Source organism: Pipistrellus hanaki, assembly GCF_964339955.1.
Source record: "Pipistrellus hanaki genome assembly, chromosome: 8".
Lineage (NCBI taxonomy): Eukaryota > Metazoa > Chordata > Mammalia > Chiroptera > Vespertilionidae > Pipistrellus > Pipistrellus hanaki.
Genome location: NC_140510.1, coordinates 36,243,001 through 36,263,428, shown reverse-complemented (window position 1 = coordinate 36,263,428; position 20,428 = coordinate 36,243,001). Strand labels below are relative to the sequence as shown.

Below are 20,428 nucleotides of genomic sequence, written 5' to 3'. Positions count from 1 at the left end.
TTGTCATCAGCAATCTCACTAATGCTGCCACCTTCTGTTCTAAGGGTTTCTTACGACCACAGGAGAGTCACTCTCAACCACAGCTGCCACGTGCTATGACTGGTTTTCTCTGGACGCTGCAACCAGAATGCAACGTGGACACAAAGCTGCTGCTTCTCTCCTGCAGCGGGCCGTTCCGACCTGTGCCTTCACACCAGGCTCGCTGCCTCCGACTTTACGTCTAACTCGACAAGAAGTGAGAAACAAATGCCAGGAACAGAACAGAGTTTATATCAGTTGTATATGCTCGTGCATTGGGCTGGGGGAGGGAGGGTCCCATATCCAAAATGTTTGAAAACCAGTGGCCAAGGGGATCCTGTCTGCACTCTGAGTCTACACTCTAGGGTCCTGGCCTGCTGCTCAGGGCGTGCCCAGCACATGGCGTCCCTGCCATCATGCTGACGTTCATGATTCCTAAACCGCTGGGCACCTTTACATACATTATCTGGATGGAGCTGAGCATGATCCCTGCGAGGGGCTCATGGGATGAAGATCTGGCCCGTGAGTCACACTTCCTGAACCTGCTGCTCTTTGCACCCTCCCTCCAGTTAGTGAGGACCTCCTCCTCCTCCTCCGTGGGCAGCTGAGCGTGACGAGCAACACAGGAGCTCACACACACACACACACACACACACACATACACACACACACTACAGGCAGGGGCGGGGCGGCAGGTACGCAGCCACCAGGAGAAGGAATACACTCAGGGCTTCCAGGAGATGAGGTCTGGAGCAGCTGATGCACCGTAACACTCCATCCCCTTTCATCCCGTAACAGAGCTTCGTCCGCATTACAAATGGGTCCTTTAAATCAGAATGTCTGCACAGCTGCTACTGAGTTTCTGCAGCAGCAGCAGCAGCAGCACACCCCCCGAGACAGGCCGGCTCTAAAAATAGGGCTGGGTGCTTTCAGGAGGCGCCAGAGCAGCCAGAAGCTGGAGCAGCTGACACGAGAACGCCCCCAGGCCGGCGTCGGGGCTGGATTCCGTTCTCTTCCCACACAGGCTGTCTTCTGTGCATGTAGCCATGAACTTCCTTTCGAGGGGGGAAGCCCGGCTGTGAGAGGCTCGGAGTTCCCGCAGGCCTGGGGGGAATCCCACTCTGCACACACAATCTTTCTTTCTTTTTTCTTCTTCTTTTTTTAAATATATTTTATTGATTTTTTACAGAGAGGAAGGGAGAGAGAGAGAGAGCTAGAAACGTCGATGAGAGAGAAACATCGACCAGCTGCCTCCTGCACACCCCCTACCGGGGATGTGCCCGTAACTAAGGTACATGCCCTTGACCGGAATCGAACCTGAGGCCCCTCAGTCCGCAGACCGACGCTCTACCACTGAGCCAAACCGGTTTCGGCTGCAAACACAATCTTAACCGGCTCTCCCTGCCCAGGGACGCCAGCAAACAGCAGGGCCCGTGTGGTCCTTTTCCCACCGACACCGAGCGCCTTGGGCTACATCCCGCCAGACCCCTGAGGCTGGGCTGCATCTGGGTGTCAGCGGCCGCAGGATGGAAGGATACCATATTCGGGAATAAGCCAGACTGAAGACTCGACCACGCATGCTTACACAAACAAAACCCAGGCACAGCTCTGCCCAGGAATTCCAACTATGCCGCTTCCCAGGCTGACCTCTGGGCTGGCCACCGGACTCCAGCGCGGGTCACTGCTCACAGCCCGGTCAGAACAGAGGAGAGGGGACTGGGCAGGAGGGCGGTGAGCAAGGCCATGGGCTAGGCCTTGTCTGCTGGCCAAGGAAACCCAAACCAAAACACCACGTGCCATGTCTTAGGACACAACCTGGACACAACTTTTCACTTGCAAAACTCCTTAACTGGGTGGCACTATGGTAATTAAATGTCCCTGCTGGACACTCACACTGCTGGGCTCTAGGCACAGTGCTACGGGCGAGTTCTCATTTCCCCTCAGCAAGGACCCTTGGAGCTGGAGGATTATGTGCATTTTAGCAGGTAAAGCAAGAGCCACATTATTTGCCCCAAATCATGAAGCCATTCAGTGTCCGTCAGGAATTAAACCCAGCGGCTGAGTAAACCTGGAGCCACGTTCTCAAAAACAGGAAGATCTGGCACCGTTGAACAATGTCCTAGGACACCGTGAGGTGCTTCCTGTGCGATGATTCATGGAATTAATCACACATTCCTGTATCGCACAGCCAACTTCCGTGAGGCAAGGGCACTCCTATGTGTCCACAGATGATGAAAATAACGCCCAGAGATGTTAAACAACCTGCCTAAGGTCACACAGCGCCTGGGAGGCACGCCTGGGAGACAGGGGGTCTGGCTGGAGTCTGAGGTCTTTATTCCTACGCTGCTGCCTCCAGGAGGTCTCCTTTCAAACTGCCCAACTGATCAAACCGCCAGGAATGTTGTTTCCGCCCTGAAGAACAATGAGGCGCTCTCCCAGGGACAATGAGGAGAGTCACCAAAGGCCATGCTCCCTCCGGACGTGGACACGCGGCTGCCCAAGGCCCACAGGGCAGCACAGCCCCGTGGACAGGCCGGAGGATGTGTGCTGCTCCTCGGGCCTGTCCTTGACGTTTCCCCCAATCAAAGGAGCCTCCCTCACACGCTCTGAGGAGTCGTGTGTGCTATAAATGAGGTGAACTCCATTTAGAAACTATTTCCTAAAATGTGGGAGACATAAATCACATTTCATACTAGATGCTGTTCTAAAAATCTCCCAGAAGATCGCAGCTGTCACTTCCGGATGGTGCTGGAGGGCTCCAGTTTCTGAGAGATCCTCTGACACAGAGTTATTTCAGGCCCGTGTGACGGCTGCTCTCCCTAAGGGCTGGGCCCGTGTGCTGAGGACAGTGACGGGTGGGTCGCCACACAGGGCGCCCGTGTGATCACAGAACCGTTTTACACAAGCTCACCTCCGGCCCCAACAAAGCCAAAGAAAACAAGAGAGAACCCACATATCATTTCCTCAGGAACTTGAAAGAATCGGTACGGATCTGCACTGGCGCCGATGAGCACCTGCAGTCCCAGGAGTGAGTGACTGAAAAGACAAGCAATGGTGTTTGCAGGTAGCAGGCGCCCAGCTGTCCCGGTGTGAGTGAGTACAAGTTCGTATGTCGAGAGCAGAAGTCTTGTTTTTGAAAGATGGATATGAACCCGCCCGGTGTGGCTGGTGGTTGAGCATCGACAGGAGGTCACGGTTCGATTCCCGCTCAGGGCACATGCCCAGGTTGCACTTGATCCCCCGTAGGCGGTGTGCAGGAGGCGGCCCGTCAGTGATTCTCTCTCACCATTGATGTTTCTATCTCTCCCTCCCTCTCCCTTCCTCTCTGCATCAATAAGAATATATTTAAAATAATAAAAAAGATGGATATGAGGAGCCACTCACCAGAAAGGTGACTATGCACAGAAACAGCAACGAGATGTGAGCATCGGGGTCCAGAGACCAGTCATGTGCCCTGAAAACCACTCTGCTTTCAACAGGCCCGCTCCGCACGCTCTCCTGCCTGCAGGGCGGGGCACTCAGGCCAGCTGGTATCTGACGACCTCTCAGCAGACAGGATGGTCTCCAGAACACACCCAGGCCAGGGCTAACCCCAGGGGTCTGCCGAGCAGGAAGGGGACAGGTGTGGACAAACCCAGTTCCCTCAGTTCTTACCCACAAGCCCCTTTACTATTAGGGGGATCCTCACGCCCATCACCCTTCTTCCAGAGCCTGAGTTACCCATTTCCCATGTCCCACATTTCCCCACTTAGTCCTTCCTCTTACAGGGCTGTGCGTTACTTCACCCCAGCCCTTCCTCTCAGGGTCCTGAGTTAACCCTCTCCCATACTCTCCAGGGTTCTGTGTTCCCTAATGTCCTTCCCCCAACCCCCACTTCCAAAGTCCTGGGTTATCCCTTTCCTCACACCCTCCGGGGTCCTGGGCTACCTGTGTCTCCTCACACACCCTGGGGTCCTAGGCTGTCTCTCGTTCGTGCTTTTACACCAAGGACAATCAAGGACCTCTGTTTCTGACAGAAACCTGGATTTCCAGGGACCTTTCTGCACTTTCCTGGGACAAACCCGAGCAGAGGAAGGAACATCTGGACAAGTATTCTCAACCGCAGTGTCGGCGAGATGCTCAGGACCTCCAAACACCAAACGCAAGTCCCTCAGCTTCTCCTGAGCACAGACTCTCCACGGGCCCCAACAAGCAGTGGACAAACGCTTTTCCTTCCAGTCTTTCCCCAGAAACGCTGCCGGGGTGTGCATACATAGGTGAATGCCGGGCCCCACTCTCCATAAGAAGGTCAAGTTCCAATGAGCCAAGGGTCCTCTCTCACTCAAGCATCAGGCATCCTGTTCCCGGGGGCCAAGCCCTGGCTCTGGGGAGGCCTTGGGCGTGGTAAGCTCACACCTGGGCCCACCTGCCTTTCAGAACTGAAGTTTTAAAACATCAAGGATGAAATACAACTGTACGGCATGGCCCAGTAAGGAAAGAGGTGTGAGCACCCTCTCCCCCGAGTCTGGCCTGGAAAGGCCCTGCCCCAGCTGCCAGACCTCAGACTCAAGTCCCAGGGGTGGTCAGACTTTGCTTAGAAGACAGGCATCATTTGCACATTCCCTGGCAAATGCTGAAACAGAAGGGCCTCTAGACCCGCAAAGAGCTGGAAGTCTGGCCAGAAACACAGACAGCAGGCTCCCAGGCGTGAGAGTTGCCTGGAGGGTGGGAACAGTTCCTCTGACGATTCACAACCGCAACATGAGGTCACCAGATGAGCACCTAGCATCTCTGGCCGTTTCAGGCTGGGCTCTTTCACATCCAGCACTGACATGGAAACCGCAACTCTGTTCGGTCGGGACTTCGTGGGAGCCAGACTTACTTGTCATGGCTGCGGAATGCCTGAGACAGAGATCACACGAGCATCTGATGGGCTCCTGGCATGGTGCAGGCTGCCCAGAGGCCAGGAGACCCAGGCAGCCTGACCAGGTCTGCGAGTGTCCCGGAGCCAGGGCCCGGGGCTGCAGGGCAGAGCGCTGGGCGGGAGGCACTCCACAAACCAGTCCTGTTTCTGGCTCACCTGCCTGGCGTTGAAGGCCCCTCATTCCTCCCCTCCAACACGATTTCTCCGGTCCCTCTACTTCTCCACCCGAGTGAGCATGAGGAGCTACTGGACTACAAGGCTGGTTCTGCAGGGCTGAATCCTCAACATCAATCAGACATAAGTAGCAAATGGCCCAGATGCTGGTGAAAAGGGAAATTTACGTAAACCCCTGCTGTATAATCAGGCAGAGATAGCCCAAGTTGTCTAAAAGTCATAGACTTACTGCTGTAAACCCTAAACTAAGCATTGTTACCATTTTAGGTGAAATCTACTGAATATTTTCTTGTCTCTTTAAACCTAAGATAGGAACCACCTGAACTAAGCACTGTTACCATTTTAGGTGAAATCTACTGTATATTTTCTTGTCTCTTTAGACCTAAGATAGGAACCACCCCCCTTCTGCGATGGCATCTGGTGACTAGGTCATCACAGGGAGACACTAAAGGTGATCGACTGTCTACCCCCATCATCCCCACCTGGATTGTCCTGAGCGACCTCACACAGGTCTGCCGTTCCCTGTGGCCCCTCCGACTGTCAGCCGTCATTCTCACAGATCACCTGCTACTTCCAATCAGCACCAGGCATGAAAACCACACCTTTGCCACACACGGTAGGTACACTGGGATTGCAAGCATCTCTTCCGGCAGAAAAGTGGGGAAGGACTCTGTGCACAGATTTAGCGCCCCCACTTCTGGAACACGGCGTCACTGCACGGAAGACACGGGGCCCTTCAGCGCCAGGCGGGTGAGCCCAAAACAGACCCAGGAGACCCTGCCTTGCAACCCCAGCAGCTGGTATTTTAAAGACCAGCTACTCACAGCTGGATAACACAACTTACACACAGTTGGGAGACAAATAATAAATGTGTGGAGCACTTCCAGGTGTTCCCTCCACTTCCCACTCTCAGACGGAACCAGACTCAGGATGCTCCCCTCCAGCTGCGGCTGCAGACAGACAAGCCCCAGGCCAGAGTGTCTCAGACACAAATCAGGGCTGACCACACCCAGGAATGAGGACCAAACAAAACGAGGAAGTGAAACAACCACTTTGATTTCCAAGGTCCCCAGCCACTAGCAGCAGTACACAGAGCAGTGCATCTGTGCAGGGGGCGGGAGCCACAGGCAGCTGCTGGTGAGAATGAGGACTGTGAGCTGGCCTACCGGCGCACACTCACGCTCTGCAGGAGACATCTGGGCTCAGGTAATGAGGACCTTCCGTGGCCAAATCCCAAACACAGCCTCACGATCTGGGCAGTACCCCACATTTATAGACGTGCTCTCATTTAAGAATTCCTCTGCCAGATTTCAGTGTGCAACTGCCTTTGACAACCACAGATCTGGAAATGAGGAGGCTTTGAGGTAGCAGACAATGACAGTTATTTTTGAAGGAACACAGGAGAAAGGTACCAGATAGAAAATGCAGAGACAGCAAGACGATTTTATTTTTTAATATATTTTCTTGATGTTTTACAGAGAGGAAGGGAAAAGGAGAGAGATTTAGCAACATTGTTGAGAGAGAAACATGGATCAGTTGCCTCCTGCACACCCCCTACTGCGGATGTGCCCGCAACCAAGGTACATGCCCTTGACCAGAATCGAACCTGGGACCCCCTCAGTCCACAGGCCAACGCCCTATCCACTGAGCCAAACCGGTTAGGCCAAGACTGACTTTATTGACACAGTCCACAGAGCCCATCGGGGACCTCTAACCCAAGAAGCAGTGATTAACTTTTTCTTGGCATTCAAAAGAAAAATCCTTCAAACTCTGGTCTGATGACCTTCACCCTGCGCCTGCCAATGAAAGGCAAGAGTACTTCCCAGGCTGCAATGTGGTCTGAAGGGCACGCTCCCGAAGGCTGGGGCTGAGCTGTGACTCATCTTTTCAGCAAGACTGATGGGAACAGTGGTTTCTCTTACTTCTTTAGTTATCAGCCTAGCAGATTCTGAAGGGGGTCAGGGATACTAAAATTCAAGACAGGTCAGCAAGAAACACAGCAGACTGCTCACACAAGGCTGTCACATGCAGCCCTTCTCTGGATTTTTCTTTGGGCTTGTTAACTACTATTAGGCCTGGCCCCCTCGCCACCACGGGCACCTCTCATTCCGAGTCCCTGCTCACAGCTTCCCCAGTGGTTCTCCATTGGTCCCGAAGCCAGAGTCCCCTGGGATGCCTGCTAAGAAACTGCGTGTGGGGCTCCCCTGGACCTAATGAATCAGGATGTTCGGGGTTCTTGACATTGGGAACATTTGGACGAGATTCCTTATCTTCACCCCGATCCTGGAACGTAGGTTCTGTTGACCTCATCTGACAAGGAGGCCGAGGAACTTGCCCAAACCTGCGACACCCACCAGGCACTGGAAAGCAGGAACGGGACCCTCTGACTGAGCACCATGCAAAGTCCTCTTTGCTGCCCACAACACGATAGGGAAGTGGACGGGAGCTTTTCTTTCATGAACTTACAGAGCAGCCCATACTATCTAAATGGGTTGGGGAAAGACGCCATAGAGAATTAAGAACAATAGTTAAATCTACTCACATTTAGCCCCAAGCATAATCCAACTTTGCCTGGGGTTCTGCACTCTTCCTGGAATGGGGGCCAGGCCATCTCCTCCGTAGACACCAGGACAGCTGGCCCCAACGCCACACACACACACACACACACACACACACACACACGGTGGCAGCCCCGAGGGAGGGCACCAGAGACCTTATGTGCAAACCTGCAACCCACCCTCACCCCCCAAACACCTGAGGCTTTTTTATTTTTTTAACTTTTTTAAAAAAATGTATTTTTATTGATTTCAGATAGGAAGGAAGAGGGAGAGAGAGCTAGAAACATCAATGATGAGAACCACTGATCGCACGCACCCCACTGGGGATCGAGCCCACAACTAGGCATGTGCCCTTGACCGGAATCAAACCTGGGACCCTTCAGTCTGCAGGCTGACGCTCCATCCACCGAGCCAAACTGGCTAGGACTGAAGCTTTTCTTAAGTATGAGTTCGCTGACAAACTCGACACACTACCATTTGGCTGGTTAGGAAATGACTCAGGAGCATTTGGAAATACATCTGCACAGGAGAAATGGAAGCCATGTACACTGGGTCCACACACAGCACACAGCCTGGACACACACATTAAACACTCTTAGCTACACCCATTCAACAACAACTCGTAACTCAGAGCCCTATGATTCTGATACCAATTCAGTGCCATGGAAAATCGCAAAGCAGCATTATCCATATTCACTGGACAGGTAACCAACTCAGATCTTCACTAAGATACACTCACTGTGGACTCCCTCCCCAGGCTGCAGTGAAACACGCACCCCTCCCCCCACACCCACGGAAATGGGCTTGGCAGCCTGGCCTCAGAGTTTTAAGCAGCCCCCGAGGCCCAGGCCGCTCTCACTCCACAGACAGCCGCAGCCTTCCTCCTGAACACCTTGGATTCATCTGAACCCGGGGCGGCAGCCCTGCCCTGCCCACAGGAGACCAGGCTGGTGAGGATAAGGGAACACCTTATTCAGGTCTTTCTGGCTGACGTTCATCGGACACAGTATTTCTAGCTGACAGTCATCAGATTCGCAGGCACTGCTGGTCCAATTCAAAATGGTTTGAATTTTAGGTAAGTATTACTACTCATTTGCTAAGCTTCGAATGCCTCAGGATAAAAATAACAACAGGGCGATGTGCAGCCCAAGTCATCCTGAAGACAATTAGGCCAAACGGGGGCTCCGCCATCCGGCTGGCCCAGACCGTAAGCCGTGGAGCCGTAATTACCTGTTTCTCCCCACAGCGTGTCGGTGCCATTGACGTCTATTTCATGTTCCTTTTCCAGTCCCAGCAAGCACTCGACCACCTGTCAGAAGTGGCAAGGTGATTTAATGAGTTCTCGTCGCCATATGTGCTTATTATACCCCATGTATCAAAGGAGCCAGTCTGTTGTTTTTTAACCATGATTATCTCATGCCGCACAAGGAGAGGAAATATAATGAAAACCGTTTTTAAGCATAATTCATATGCTATTCACACGTTCACTTTGAGGAGAATAAAAAAAAAAAAAAAAAAAAAAAAGGCGCCGTGAATTTCAGCAACATTGTTCAGGATTACCAAGTACTCGGAATTTTAATGAATTCCAACGTGACCCAAATATGCCAGCCTAATCATCAAAGGACACAGGGTATCACACAAAGTGCAGCTTCTGCATAAATCGCCCGAAGATGGTGAATCCATTTTCACAAGGAAAGAAAACAAGGCGGTGTATACCTTTTCAATAAAATAAAATAAAGTGTTGTCTAGATGATTTTTATGCTAACAGCATTATTATTCTTTCCTGTGCAGGCATCGCCCCCATCAAAAAGCAGGCGGGGTCACAGGTGTGGAGGCAGGGTGCTGGCTCGAGGGGAATCGGAAGGATCTGAGCCCCGAACCCTTCACTCTGTGCAAAGGCAGCAGCAGGCGAGGGCAGAGCCATTTTCCTGTCCCCCAATCTGCACCCATTGGGGTAGGCTGAACAAGAGCCCCCACATATATCCACATCTTCGTTCCCCAAAGCTGGGAATGTTACCATGCATGGCAAGAGGGAATGTGCAGATGTGATTACGGATCTTGAAAGGGACGATGACCCTGAATTACCCAAGGGCATAGCTCATATACACCTGACATAATCACCACTGCCCCCAAAGAGGGACAGGAACAACAGGGCAGAGGAGGGAGGAGAAGGGACGACAGAAGCATAAGTAAAAGTGATGCTCTTTGAAGACAAAGGAAAGGGCCATAAACTAAGGAATACAGGTGGCTTCTAGAAACTAGGAAAAAAGCTAAACACCATTCCCCTCTAGAGCCTCCAGAAACAACACTGCCTCCTGACACCTTACCTTTAGCTTTCTGACTTCCTGGTCCGAAAGAGAACGGGTGTCTGCTGCTTTAAGCCACTCAAGTCTGTGGTCACTTGTTACAGCAGCATTAGGAAGCTCATACACCCTTCGAGGTGATGAATGAATCCTGCCCTTTGTTACTGGCGAGGCTGAGGTTGCTTTTGCACAGCATTTAACCTATTTTTTATGAAATATGTTTTTTTTAAAAAAATAAAACAAGTATTTTTTTCAGAACTGAAACATGTACGTTGACTAGTATTGTTTCATATTTTTGTAAATCTCTCATGTCTCTCTTAAGAGAACTGCATCCTTTTATATGCTTCTGCATTTAATTAATGCAATATATTTGTGTTGAAGTATTATGTATGTGTATTTTTAATGTGTGTGTGTGTGCACACACGCAAACATGGGTGTGTATGTTTGTTCTTGTGTTTTAAATATCAAAAGCTAGCCAGCCAACCAGCTTTGCACCCAAATTTATTCTAAATAATTGTAGGGACAACTCTTGCCAAATACTGGCAACTCTGATTGCTTGAGGATCATACAGAGAGAAAAACACATAGAAGGGAGCAAGTAAAATATTAAATTCACACACACACTGGTCAGGAGGTGACAATGATACCTCAAACCGAGGAATGCCAACGTCTGCCAGAAATAAGTGCTCTACTGAACTGCGGGCGGAGTTTTCCTTCAGTGCAGGAGCTGCGAAGGGCAAGCGCTTTTACAGGCTACGAGAGCACTGAGGTTCTATTTTTAACATCTTTCAAATACTCAAGGACAATTTTAGAACTCGGATTCCATGTGATTTTTAAAAGGACCACATGGACGAAAGAATGAACCAAAGTGCGGATAAAAAGTAAGGCAGCAGGGCAAGAGGATGAAAGTAGAAGAGAGAAAGGCAGAGACACACAGACACGGAAGCCCTGGCTGCTGGCTCAGCTGGTTGGAGCATTGTCCAGGACACCAGAAGGTGGCTGGTTCGATTCCCTGTCAGGGCACATACCCAGGTTAGGCGTTCCATCTCAAGTTGGGATAGATGTTTCTCTCTCTCCCTCCCTCCTCCCCCCCTTCCTTTCTTAACAATCAATTTTTAAAAAGAGATAAGGAAGCGTAGAGAACGAAGGTTATTCATTTATTATGGATGAGTCTGTGCGGGAGAGGCCTCCCTGTCGTGTGAGCACACATACACACTTGGCACTGTGGGCTTGGGGCTTTCACTCAAATGCAGGGTGTGAGGCCAAGACCCTGGATCACGGTCACACACAGTCAAACCAGAGGCTGTTTCTCCAAAGCCTCCTTTACCTTCTTTTCTTCCGTGCATCACAGGCTAGCGACTCCGAAGAAGGCGACCTCACAAGTACCCACCCAGTGCACCACAGCTCCCAGGTCCCCAAGAGGGAACCCCGCAGCCCCACTCACCGCGCTGTGGCCCATGCTGGCGGCCGCCGTCAGTGCCTGCTGCAGGGCGTGGCTCTTCTTCAGCGCACCGGGCTGGGGAGCGCCCGCCGACCACTCGCAGGCCAGCAGGTACTGCAGGACGTCGCTGTGGCCCCGCAGTGCACTGTGCACCAGTGCACACTGGCCTTTCTTATCCAAGTGGTCCAACTGGAAGGCAGGAGCAAAGGCACCAGTTAGCATCACCTCTGCTCTGGGAACACGGGTCCAACACAAACGCTATCTGTGTGCAAGCACAGGTACTGGGTCTGTGTCCCAGTGCGTCTTTCTGGAGAGCAGAGTCCGGTTGGAGTTACTTTGACGGGATGAAGGCACCCGGCCAGGTCTCAGGTTCCCCTGGTAGACTGGCTGTCACAGCGCACCCTGCTCACTCCCCGTGTCTCTCCAGCAAACAACTGGGAGCTCTGAATTCTCTGGGGAGCACAGATCAAACCTCAGGCAAAGCCCTGTGCTCACCGACTGCAGTTCCTGGAGGGGGACATTCTAACGGGCTGGGACAGGCTACATTCTGGGGGCGCAGAGCAGTTCTTTGGTCACTAAGCCAGGAGAGCCAGCAAAAGGGAGGGATCTGGAAGACCCAGCTCTGAACAAGGAAGGGACTCAGAGTGGCGTCAGATTGGGGAAGGAGGCAGGCGACCTGGGACCTGTCAGCATGTCAAGTATGGCTACAGAGCCGGGAGGGCCAGCTTGCCACAGAGTGTCTGAGTGTGGCATACCTCCTAAAGGCCCAAAGGCAGCAGATAATGCGTCATTCCCTGTCTAAACTCGGGAATACTGGGCTGGAAGAGGAGCGGAGGGTCAGCCTCCAAATTCTGGGAATGCCCTGCACCCCCACCCACAGGCTTTGCAAGGGCCACCAATGTGACCCTTGCCTTCTTCCAGACCTTCTGGCTGGGGTGGAAGGGGAGTCTGGCCTCCGAATAAAGCTAAGTCACTGTGTGGATGAGGAAATGGAGGCGTGCTGATGTGCACTAATGCGCCCTCTGGGAAGGCCTCACAGCAACCTTTCTCTTCTTCCTGTGCTAAAATTAAAGTCCACCCGTCCCAAATGTGTCTGAGAGAAAAACCAAAAAGGCCCCCACAGTTACTAGAAGCCTAGTGTCTTTTTGTTGAACCTTCGGTACACTAATTAGTATAAAGACATCAGTGATTTATTTCTATTGTTTTCAAAAGCACATCCCCTTTGACCCCCAATGAAATGCTTACAGTAAACCTAAAGAGTTTGGCACTGTTCTCATTCAATCTGTTAACATCGACAGTCCTAGAGTAACTGATCTATAATCATGCTAATACATTGGCTGACTTAACGCTCACACAGCGGCCCTGTGGCAGACACTGCTGTCGAGCCCATCTTACAGGGGGGAAGCCTGAGGCACGCAGCCTCAACAACTTGCCCAGCGTCCCACCCAGCTGGCAGCTGGAGAACTAAGGACTCTGGGCTGTCAGGCTCCTGGATCCACGTGCTCAGGCCCATGCTTCTAAGCCCACAGAACTCATTTCATTGTTTTTTTGTTTGTTTGTTTGTTTTTTTAAAGGCGTGAAATGAAATGAGACAAGGAGAGAGAAAAAAAATAAAACATGTAAATCTTTTCACTTAATTAGTGCCATTAAATTCTGGTAAGTTCTATCTAGGTCCGCACTTGCAAGCTTTTCAAAGGATGGCCCTGCTCGTGCCACTGGTGCCAGGAATTCCCCCGGTAGCCTGCCTCCCCCGGGGCTACAGTAAGCAGAGTGAGTTTAGGAACTGAACACTGGAGCACCCTCTCAGCGCACCCACACAGGTGGTGTCCCATGGCAGTGCTGTGCTCACCCTTTCTGTTTAGCTAGCCATTTCTGTTCACTGCAATTCAACAAGGTAGAGACAAATGAGGGCTGGCCCGGCCGGCCGGGGGGTAATTCTAACAAGGACATGAAGACACTGCCGCACCCCCCGGGGAAGGCTGCTGCTTACCCTCGCCCCCTTCTTGGCCAGCAGGCACACCAGCTTCATGTGGCCGGCGGCGGCCGCGTAGCAGAGGGCGGTCATGCCGTTCTCAGACATGCCGTCCAGGCAGGCACCGAACTCCAGGAGCAGAGTGACCACCTCCTCGTGGCCGAGGTGAGACTGGACGCACAGGATCGGGGCGTTATTCAGCACTTCCGTCCTGTAGTTCACGTTGGCCCCGCCCAAAATCAGGAGCCGGCTCACCTGTTGGAGAAAGTCCCCCAAAAGAAGATTAATTTCTCAGGTAAATGTCACAACATTTGTAACAACTTCCGTGGAGAGGGGCAGCAGCCTCATTCTGATCCAGTGGCTCTCCAACTCGCGTGTGCACCGTGTTACCTGCGAACGTGCTGCAAGGGCACATTCTCCGCGGTGGGAATGGAATGGTGCAGCAGCCACGGAAAACAGTGTGGAGGGTTCCCAAGATCCCTCAGTCCCACTTCTGGGAATAGATCCGAAGGCAATGAAACCAGCGTCTCAAAGAGGCCCCTGCACTGCCACGTTCACCGCAGCGTTAGCCCAACAGCCAAGAGATGGAAGCAAAGGAATGTCCCTCGATGGCTGAATAAACAAAGTGCATACAATGGCGGATTAGTCAGCCTTTAGGGCACATGTGTCAAACACACGGCCCGCGGGCCAAATCCAGCCCTCCAGGCCTTGCAATGTGGCCCGCACCGCGCTGTCATCACTGCACTCCGCTGTCAGTTTATGACATTGTCAGTTTATGACTGTGCAGTAAACCATTCGGCCCGCGATTTAGGCTGGATTTTAGATTTTGGCCCCTTCTCTGATTGAGTTCGACACCCCTACTTTAAATGGAAATTTTCACCCTGGCTGGGCAGCTCAGTTGGTTAGAGCAGTGGTCGGCAAACACACTAGTCAACAGAGCCAAATATCAACAGTACAACTATTGAAATTTCTTTTGAGAGCCAAATTTTTAAAACTTAAACTATATAGGTAGGTACACTGTTATTAACTTAATTAGGGTGCTCCAAAGCTGGCCTTTGCTAAAAACTCAAGGGGCCAAAGAGCTGCATGTGGCTTGAGAGCTGCAGTTTGCCGACCACTGGGTTAGAGTGTCAGTCATCCTGATAGGCCAAGGTAAAGGGTTGGATCTCCGGCAGGACACATATAAGAAACAACCAATGAGTGCATAAATAAGTGGAACAACAAATCTCTCTCTCTCTCTCATATCAATTAACAAAAAGAAATAAAAAAAAGTAAAAGGAAGGAAATTCTGACACATGCTACAACATGGATGAACCTTATGGACATTATGCTAAGTGAAATAAGCTAGTCACAGAGAGATCAATACTCTGATTCCACTTATACAAGGTATCTATAGTAGTCATATCAGAGACAGAAAGCAGAACGGTGGTTGCCCAGGGCTATGGGGAAGGTGTAATGAGAGCTGTTTAATGATTATAGAGATTTAGTTTCACACGATGAAGAACTTCTGGCGATCTACTGTGCAATAATGTGAATATACTTTGCTGAAGTCTACACTTAAAAACAATTAAGATAAAATAGAGACCATAGGAATGATCACCGTGGGTGTGGGGATGAATATGGCGAAGGAGAATCTAGTCAATAATATTGTGGTAAGTTTGCACGGTGACGGGTGATTATGAGAATTAGTGGGGCGATCGCACTGTAAGGTATAAAAATGTCAAATCACTATATTGTACACCTGAACCCAATGTCACTAATATATACCAATATCACTACAATATACTTAAATAAAACAATTTAAAAAAATATATAGTTAAGATAGTAAATTTCATATTGTTGTATATAGTTTTTTTAAAGTATATTTTTATTGATTTCTGAGAGGAAGGAAGAGAAAGAGAGAGGGGAACATCAGTGATAAGAGAGAATCATTAATCGGCTGCCACCTGCACACTCCCCCACCAGGGATCGAACCTGTAACCCAGGCATGTGCCCTGACCAGGAATGAACCATGACAGGTTCATAGGTCGACATTCAACCCCTGAGCCATACCAGCCCAGCTTGTGTGTTGTTGTTTTAACTTAGGGGTGTCGAACTCAATCAGAGAAGGGGCCAAAATCTAAAATCCAGCCTAAATCGCGGGCCGAATGGTTTACTGAACAGTCATAAACTGACAATGTCATAAACTGACAGCGGAGTGCAGTGATGACAGCGCGGTGCGGGCCACATTGCAAGGCCTGGCGGGCTGGATTTGGCCCGCGGGCCTTGTGTTTGACACATGTGTTTTAACTAAATTAAAAAATTTTTAAAGCACAGTCTCAGGCCCCACCTACTGGGCCTGGGGTGCTAGGTCAGGTTCCCAGCTTCTCCTGATGCTGCTGGTCTGGGGTCCACACTTTGAAAAACCACTGCTTAATCTAATAAAAACGAAACAATCATCACGGATTAAAAACTTAGCAGAGAGGTAACAAGGCCAAAAGTAAAGGCAGACACTGTCTTTTCTTCACCAGGAAGCGCAGAAAGAGCAGACACATGAAAACGTGTGCCCCTGGGGCTGTCAGCAGCACAGGATCCTAAAAAATGGTCTTTTCCTAATTACTCCGCCCGCCACCCACTGAAGTTACCTGGATCCAGACATGATCCAAGGGGGTGTTTACCTAGAGATTTTAAAATAAAATCACAGAATACCGTATGTACATTGTAGCTCTACCACTGTCTTCCGCATATCTCCAGATCACTAAAAAAAAAAAAACGACGGCCCTTTAACACCTATTAAAATGCCCACTGCATCTCTTCAAACGGTTCCCTTCAGCGGCCTGGGCCAGCATCAATCACTCCCCTGACAGGCCCTGGCAGGCCTCCAGGCTGCCCACGAGGTGTGGAAACCACAGACACCGTGTCGTTCATTTGACTAGAGTCACAAGGGATCATTAAAAGATGCAGGAAGACGGTTAAGTCATATAAAATTCAAGTTCCCTCAATGATATGTGTCCACGAGAGCAGCTGACAGAATTTTTACGAACGGATAGGAATTAATATTACGAGGCGGTGAGACCATGACTTGGGATCGTGTGCAGCACACGGGCAGGTTAGAACCCAAAGTGTAAGCTCTGAGGAGTCCTGGGTGTCCTGGGGCTTGACACATGAAAACCCAGCCCTCCAGTTCCCTCACCTCTCCCAGCACTTCTCCCTTTCTTCCCTCCTTTGCCCACTTTGGCCACGCTGTGCCCAGTAGCAAGCAGGCCCCAGCCTCAGGGCCCTTAACTCAGTGAAGAACGCCTTTCCCACAGATTCAACTGACAAAGGATTGCCTCCTAAAGGTCTCTGCTCTGATGCCAGGACACCAGAGAAAAGTCCCATCCTCCCAACCCCTACAAAACACGCTCCCACCACTCTGCCCATGTGCACACACTTGTTTGCACACACATGTTCACAAGAACCACACCCCCATGCATGCATCGACTCCAGGCACTGTGCACCCCCTCCTCACACCCCACTTCCCAGCTCAGCCCCCTGCACAAGGTGCTGGCTGTAACATTCCAAAGTTCACAGAGAAGAGTGGCAAATAAAGGCCCTCCACGACAGGATGCCCCATCACACCCTCCCCACCCCGAGGACACCAGTTACAGTTAAGGAAGGACAGATGGCACACAAGTGCCGAGGAGACCCCATGACCCACAGCACCCACCCCGTCGCTTACACCCATCAGAGAGGGACATCTTTTAGCCCCACCCAGGTCAGCACCAGCTCAGCCTCCAGCCAGCATTGCGGATGGAAAGGCAGAGAACTCACGGAAGAGAGGCCAGAAAAGGAGTCCCTGAGCTAACACTGACATGTAACACAAGGCTGCACCTCTGCCAGACAAATTCACGCGACAGACTCAAGTAGGATTCAAAAGTACTAAAATGGTAAGTGCTACACAAAAGTTGAGGGATTTTCAGAAAATGATTTCCCCTTGAGCTACCACCATGTAGTACGGAAATAGTACGATAATGCTGGTGAAAATACTTGGGGATCTTATAAAGCTGAGGAAATCGACTCGTACCAAGAGGAATACAGGAGAACCCTGGCAGCCTTTTCAAAACACGTAACATCCTATCACTGAGAGGCCCACCAGCCTGGTCACCACAGGACTGGCAATGATCGTTTGTAGATTCCCTGGGTGACCCGGACAGCCAGTTACCCTCTCTGCTCTCCACCAATCCTAGCCCCTCTTGAGACCCATAAGCCTAAGAGAAAAAGATGATGGGTCAAATAGTCCAAGTTCACAATCAGCTCCTTAACTAACTTGCTGTGTGATTTTCAGAAAATTACTCAACTACTCTGCTCTTCAGGTGCCTCCTGAGAAAACAGCCAGCAGACCACCCCATTATTCTGCCCAACAGGTACTCTCTGTCAATAATGTCAAAGGTGTACTTTCAGTGCTGTCTTGCTAATACCTCATAAGACATTACCTGGGTGGTACCAATGTTCATCTACAATTCACACTTCATCTGTTCATTGGGAAAAACATTTCCTTGGAGGTGCAATGCTCTGGGTATTTTCACTGCTTAACCCCTAATTGGTTTGTGGATCTTTCCCTAACCCCGTGGTCAGCAAACCTCAGCTCTAAAGCCTCATGTGGCTCTTTGGCCTCTTGCGTATGCCTCGGCATTAGAACCACTTTTTCAAAATAGACTCGCCCGGGCTGAAAACAGACTTCTGTGCATGGGCCACGAAGTTTCAATTGCACTGTACGTGCACGCCTGCACATGGTATTTTGTGGAAGAGCCACACTCAAGAGGCCAAAGAGCTGCATGTGGCTCCAGAGCCGCGGTTTGCCAACCACTGTACTAACCCATGGTTCTTTTTTTTGTTAATCCTCACCCAAGGATATTTTTCCATTTATTTTCTTTTTTTAGGGAGAGGATGGGGGAGAGAAGACACCAATGTGAGAGAAGCACATCCACTGGTTGCCTCCAGCACACACCCCAACTGGGCCAGGGATTCAGCCTGGAACCCAGACATATGCCCTTGACAGGGAATCAAACCTGAGACCTTTTGGTGTGAGGGCCGACGCTCTGATCACTGAGAAACCCCTGCCAGGGCTAACCCATGGTTCTTCCGGAAGTTTCCAATGCCGAGCCCCCGTGGAGACTGCTTGGCTCAGACACCGAGCTCCCCAGTGACTCTGGTTGGCAGCCAGGGCTGCAAACACGTGCGATGATCAATGCCCCTGTGGGGCCTGGGCTTGCTCTTAGCCAGGGACCTTCCAGCTGTGGGATTTGGGACAAGCTATTAACTGCTCTCACCCTCATCTGAGAAGCAGAGATAAAAACAGCGTCACCTCACTGGGCTGTTGTGAAGATGAAAAATGAAGGTGACACACACAGACACACATGAAGCACTCAGCAGAGTCCTCAGCATCCTGCAAGTGCTAAGTAAGTTCAACTGCTATCACTGCAATCACTTTTCACAGCATCTTCAGAAGGGACAGGAACCCAGGTCCTTGATGCTGGAAGGCACAGGAGGGCGCTCTGCCCCAGGCACCTGGCCACCTGAGGTCTGTTCTCCCTGAGCTGTTTACCAGCCCCAAGCGCAGGAGACCTCACACTTATTTGAGAGCAGACAGGGGTCACGTGGGCCCAACAAAAACTCCCGGTGGGCAGCTCCTCTCGCCGCCAGCCAGACACATCCAGAAGTTCTCAGGTGCCTACTGCCGAGTCTCGGTCTCCAGGAAGGAGACAAAGCACAAATGAGAATAATTCACTTGCCCAGGAATAAATGTCCAGCATTTTCCAAGCGCTTTAACACCTCAGTGAGATTTCCCAGCCTTCTGAGAAAGGCTCTTTAGTTACCTCCAATGTCTAGGCTAGAAAACTGGGGCTCAGAGGGGACAAAGCACAGATGATTCCTGGGCACAAAACTCCTGCCACAGAGCATCCAGTGGTGTGAGCAGCAGCTGGGTAAGATCACTCTGCATTCAAGGACAGGGTTTAAGTGGTTCGTCCTCTTCCTTTCGCCCCCAATGTGGAAATTTCCCAGCCACCACCATCACAGACAGTCTCCTTGGGTAACACTTAGGAATGGCAATATTATCTATAAACTTCTGGGTTTAATGAATGCAAGAAAGCAGAAAAGGGGCCGGAGGAAGGCAAGGCGCTGGCTGGCATGGTCAGCAGGGGCGAGAACCAGTTTCCTCCATCGTTACTGGAGGGTCCCAGCCACGATAGCAGGCCTGCACGGTGTGCGTGCTGCCTCACTGTCACGCAGAACACGCCTGGACCCTCTCCGCCACGGGAAGGAAGGCCACGTCCATGCCTGTCTCCCCTCCTCCCTGCCTTCCACTGAGGGAAGAATCGCAGCGCAAATTCTCCCGCGTCCACAGTCTTGGGAAGCCCGTGGCTGGCAGCCAGTCCGACGGGACAGTGTGAGCCAGACAGCCAGCTGGCTGGGAGCCTGGAGGCCGGGTGGCAAGGACCCCAGTGGGCCGCCGGGGCTGGGCTGGCACGGCGCTGGCCTGGTGACGGGAGACGCCATTGTTAGAAGTCACTGGCATGCCATTGAAATTAAAATGCATCTACCAGGCAATCATCCTGGAGCAAAGTCACTTTAATTTGCCAAAGTGGCAAACTGCAATTATTGCTCAAAATGACATCCCTGCCTGTATGACAACATTTAATACTCTCTAAAAAAAGTTCCTTAATTGCATGCATAATTTTAAATTACTGTAATTTGTTGAAGATTCTGTGAAAACCCTTTTATTTTTTTTTCCTTGAAAGATAAAAGGAAACAGAAGGATAATGGAAAGCCTCAAGATTCTATAAGCATGCTGTAGGATTTCAGGGACAGCGTAGACACAGGTGACACAGGAGCTCTCTGAAACGAAGTGAAGATGAAAGACTCTTAAAAGTGCAAGTATGTTAGACAGGAAAGTTTAAAACCCCAGGAGGGTCCAGGTCATTATATTGTTATGCTGTACCTTCAATTTACTGTCTTAAAAGCTCATATTCAACAGAGTGTGACGTTTCCCATTTACATTTCTCTGTACGGGATGAAGAATGTCTGTGCCCGCAACTCA

General features: G+C 50.9%; 1 protein-coding gene across 10 annotated transcripts in view; it reads right to left on the bottom strand.

The window, feature by feature from the left end:
* TANC1 (tetratricopeptide repeat, ankyrin repeat and coiled-coil containing 1) overlaps positions 1-20,428 on the bottom strand; it is a 232,722-nt gene that overhangs the window by 15,403 nt on the left and 196,891 nt on the right. For all 10 annotated transcript variants that reach the window (XM_084891445.1, XM_084891443.1, XM_084891450.1 and 7 more), the window contains 3 exons: positions 13,387-13,623; positions 11,400-11,585; positions 8,884-8,962 (listed from right to left, as the gene is read on the bottom strand). In XM_084891445.1, the coding sequence (XP_084747571.1) occupies positions 8,884-8,962; positions 11,400-11,585; positions 13,387-13,623 (502 nt within the window). The remainder of the gene's footprint in view (positions 1-8,883; positions 8,963-11,399; positions 11,586-13,386; positions 13,624-20,428) is intronic.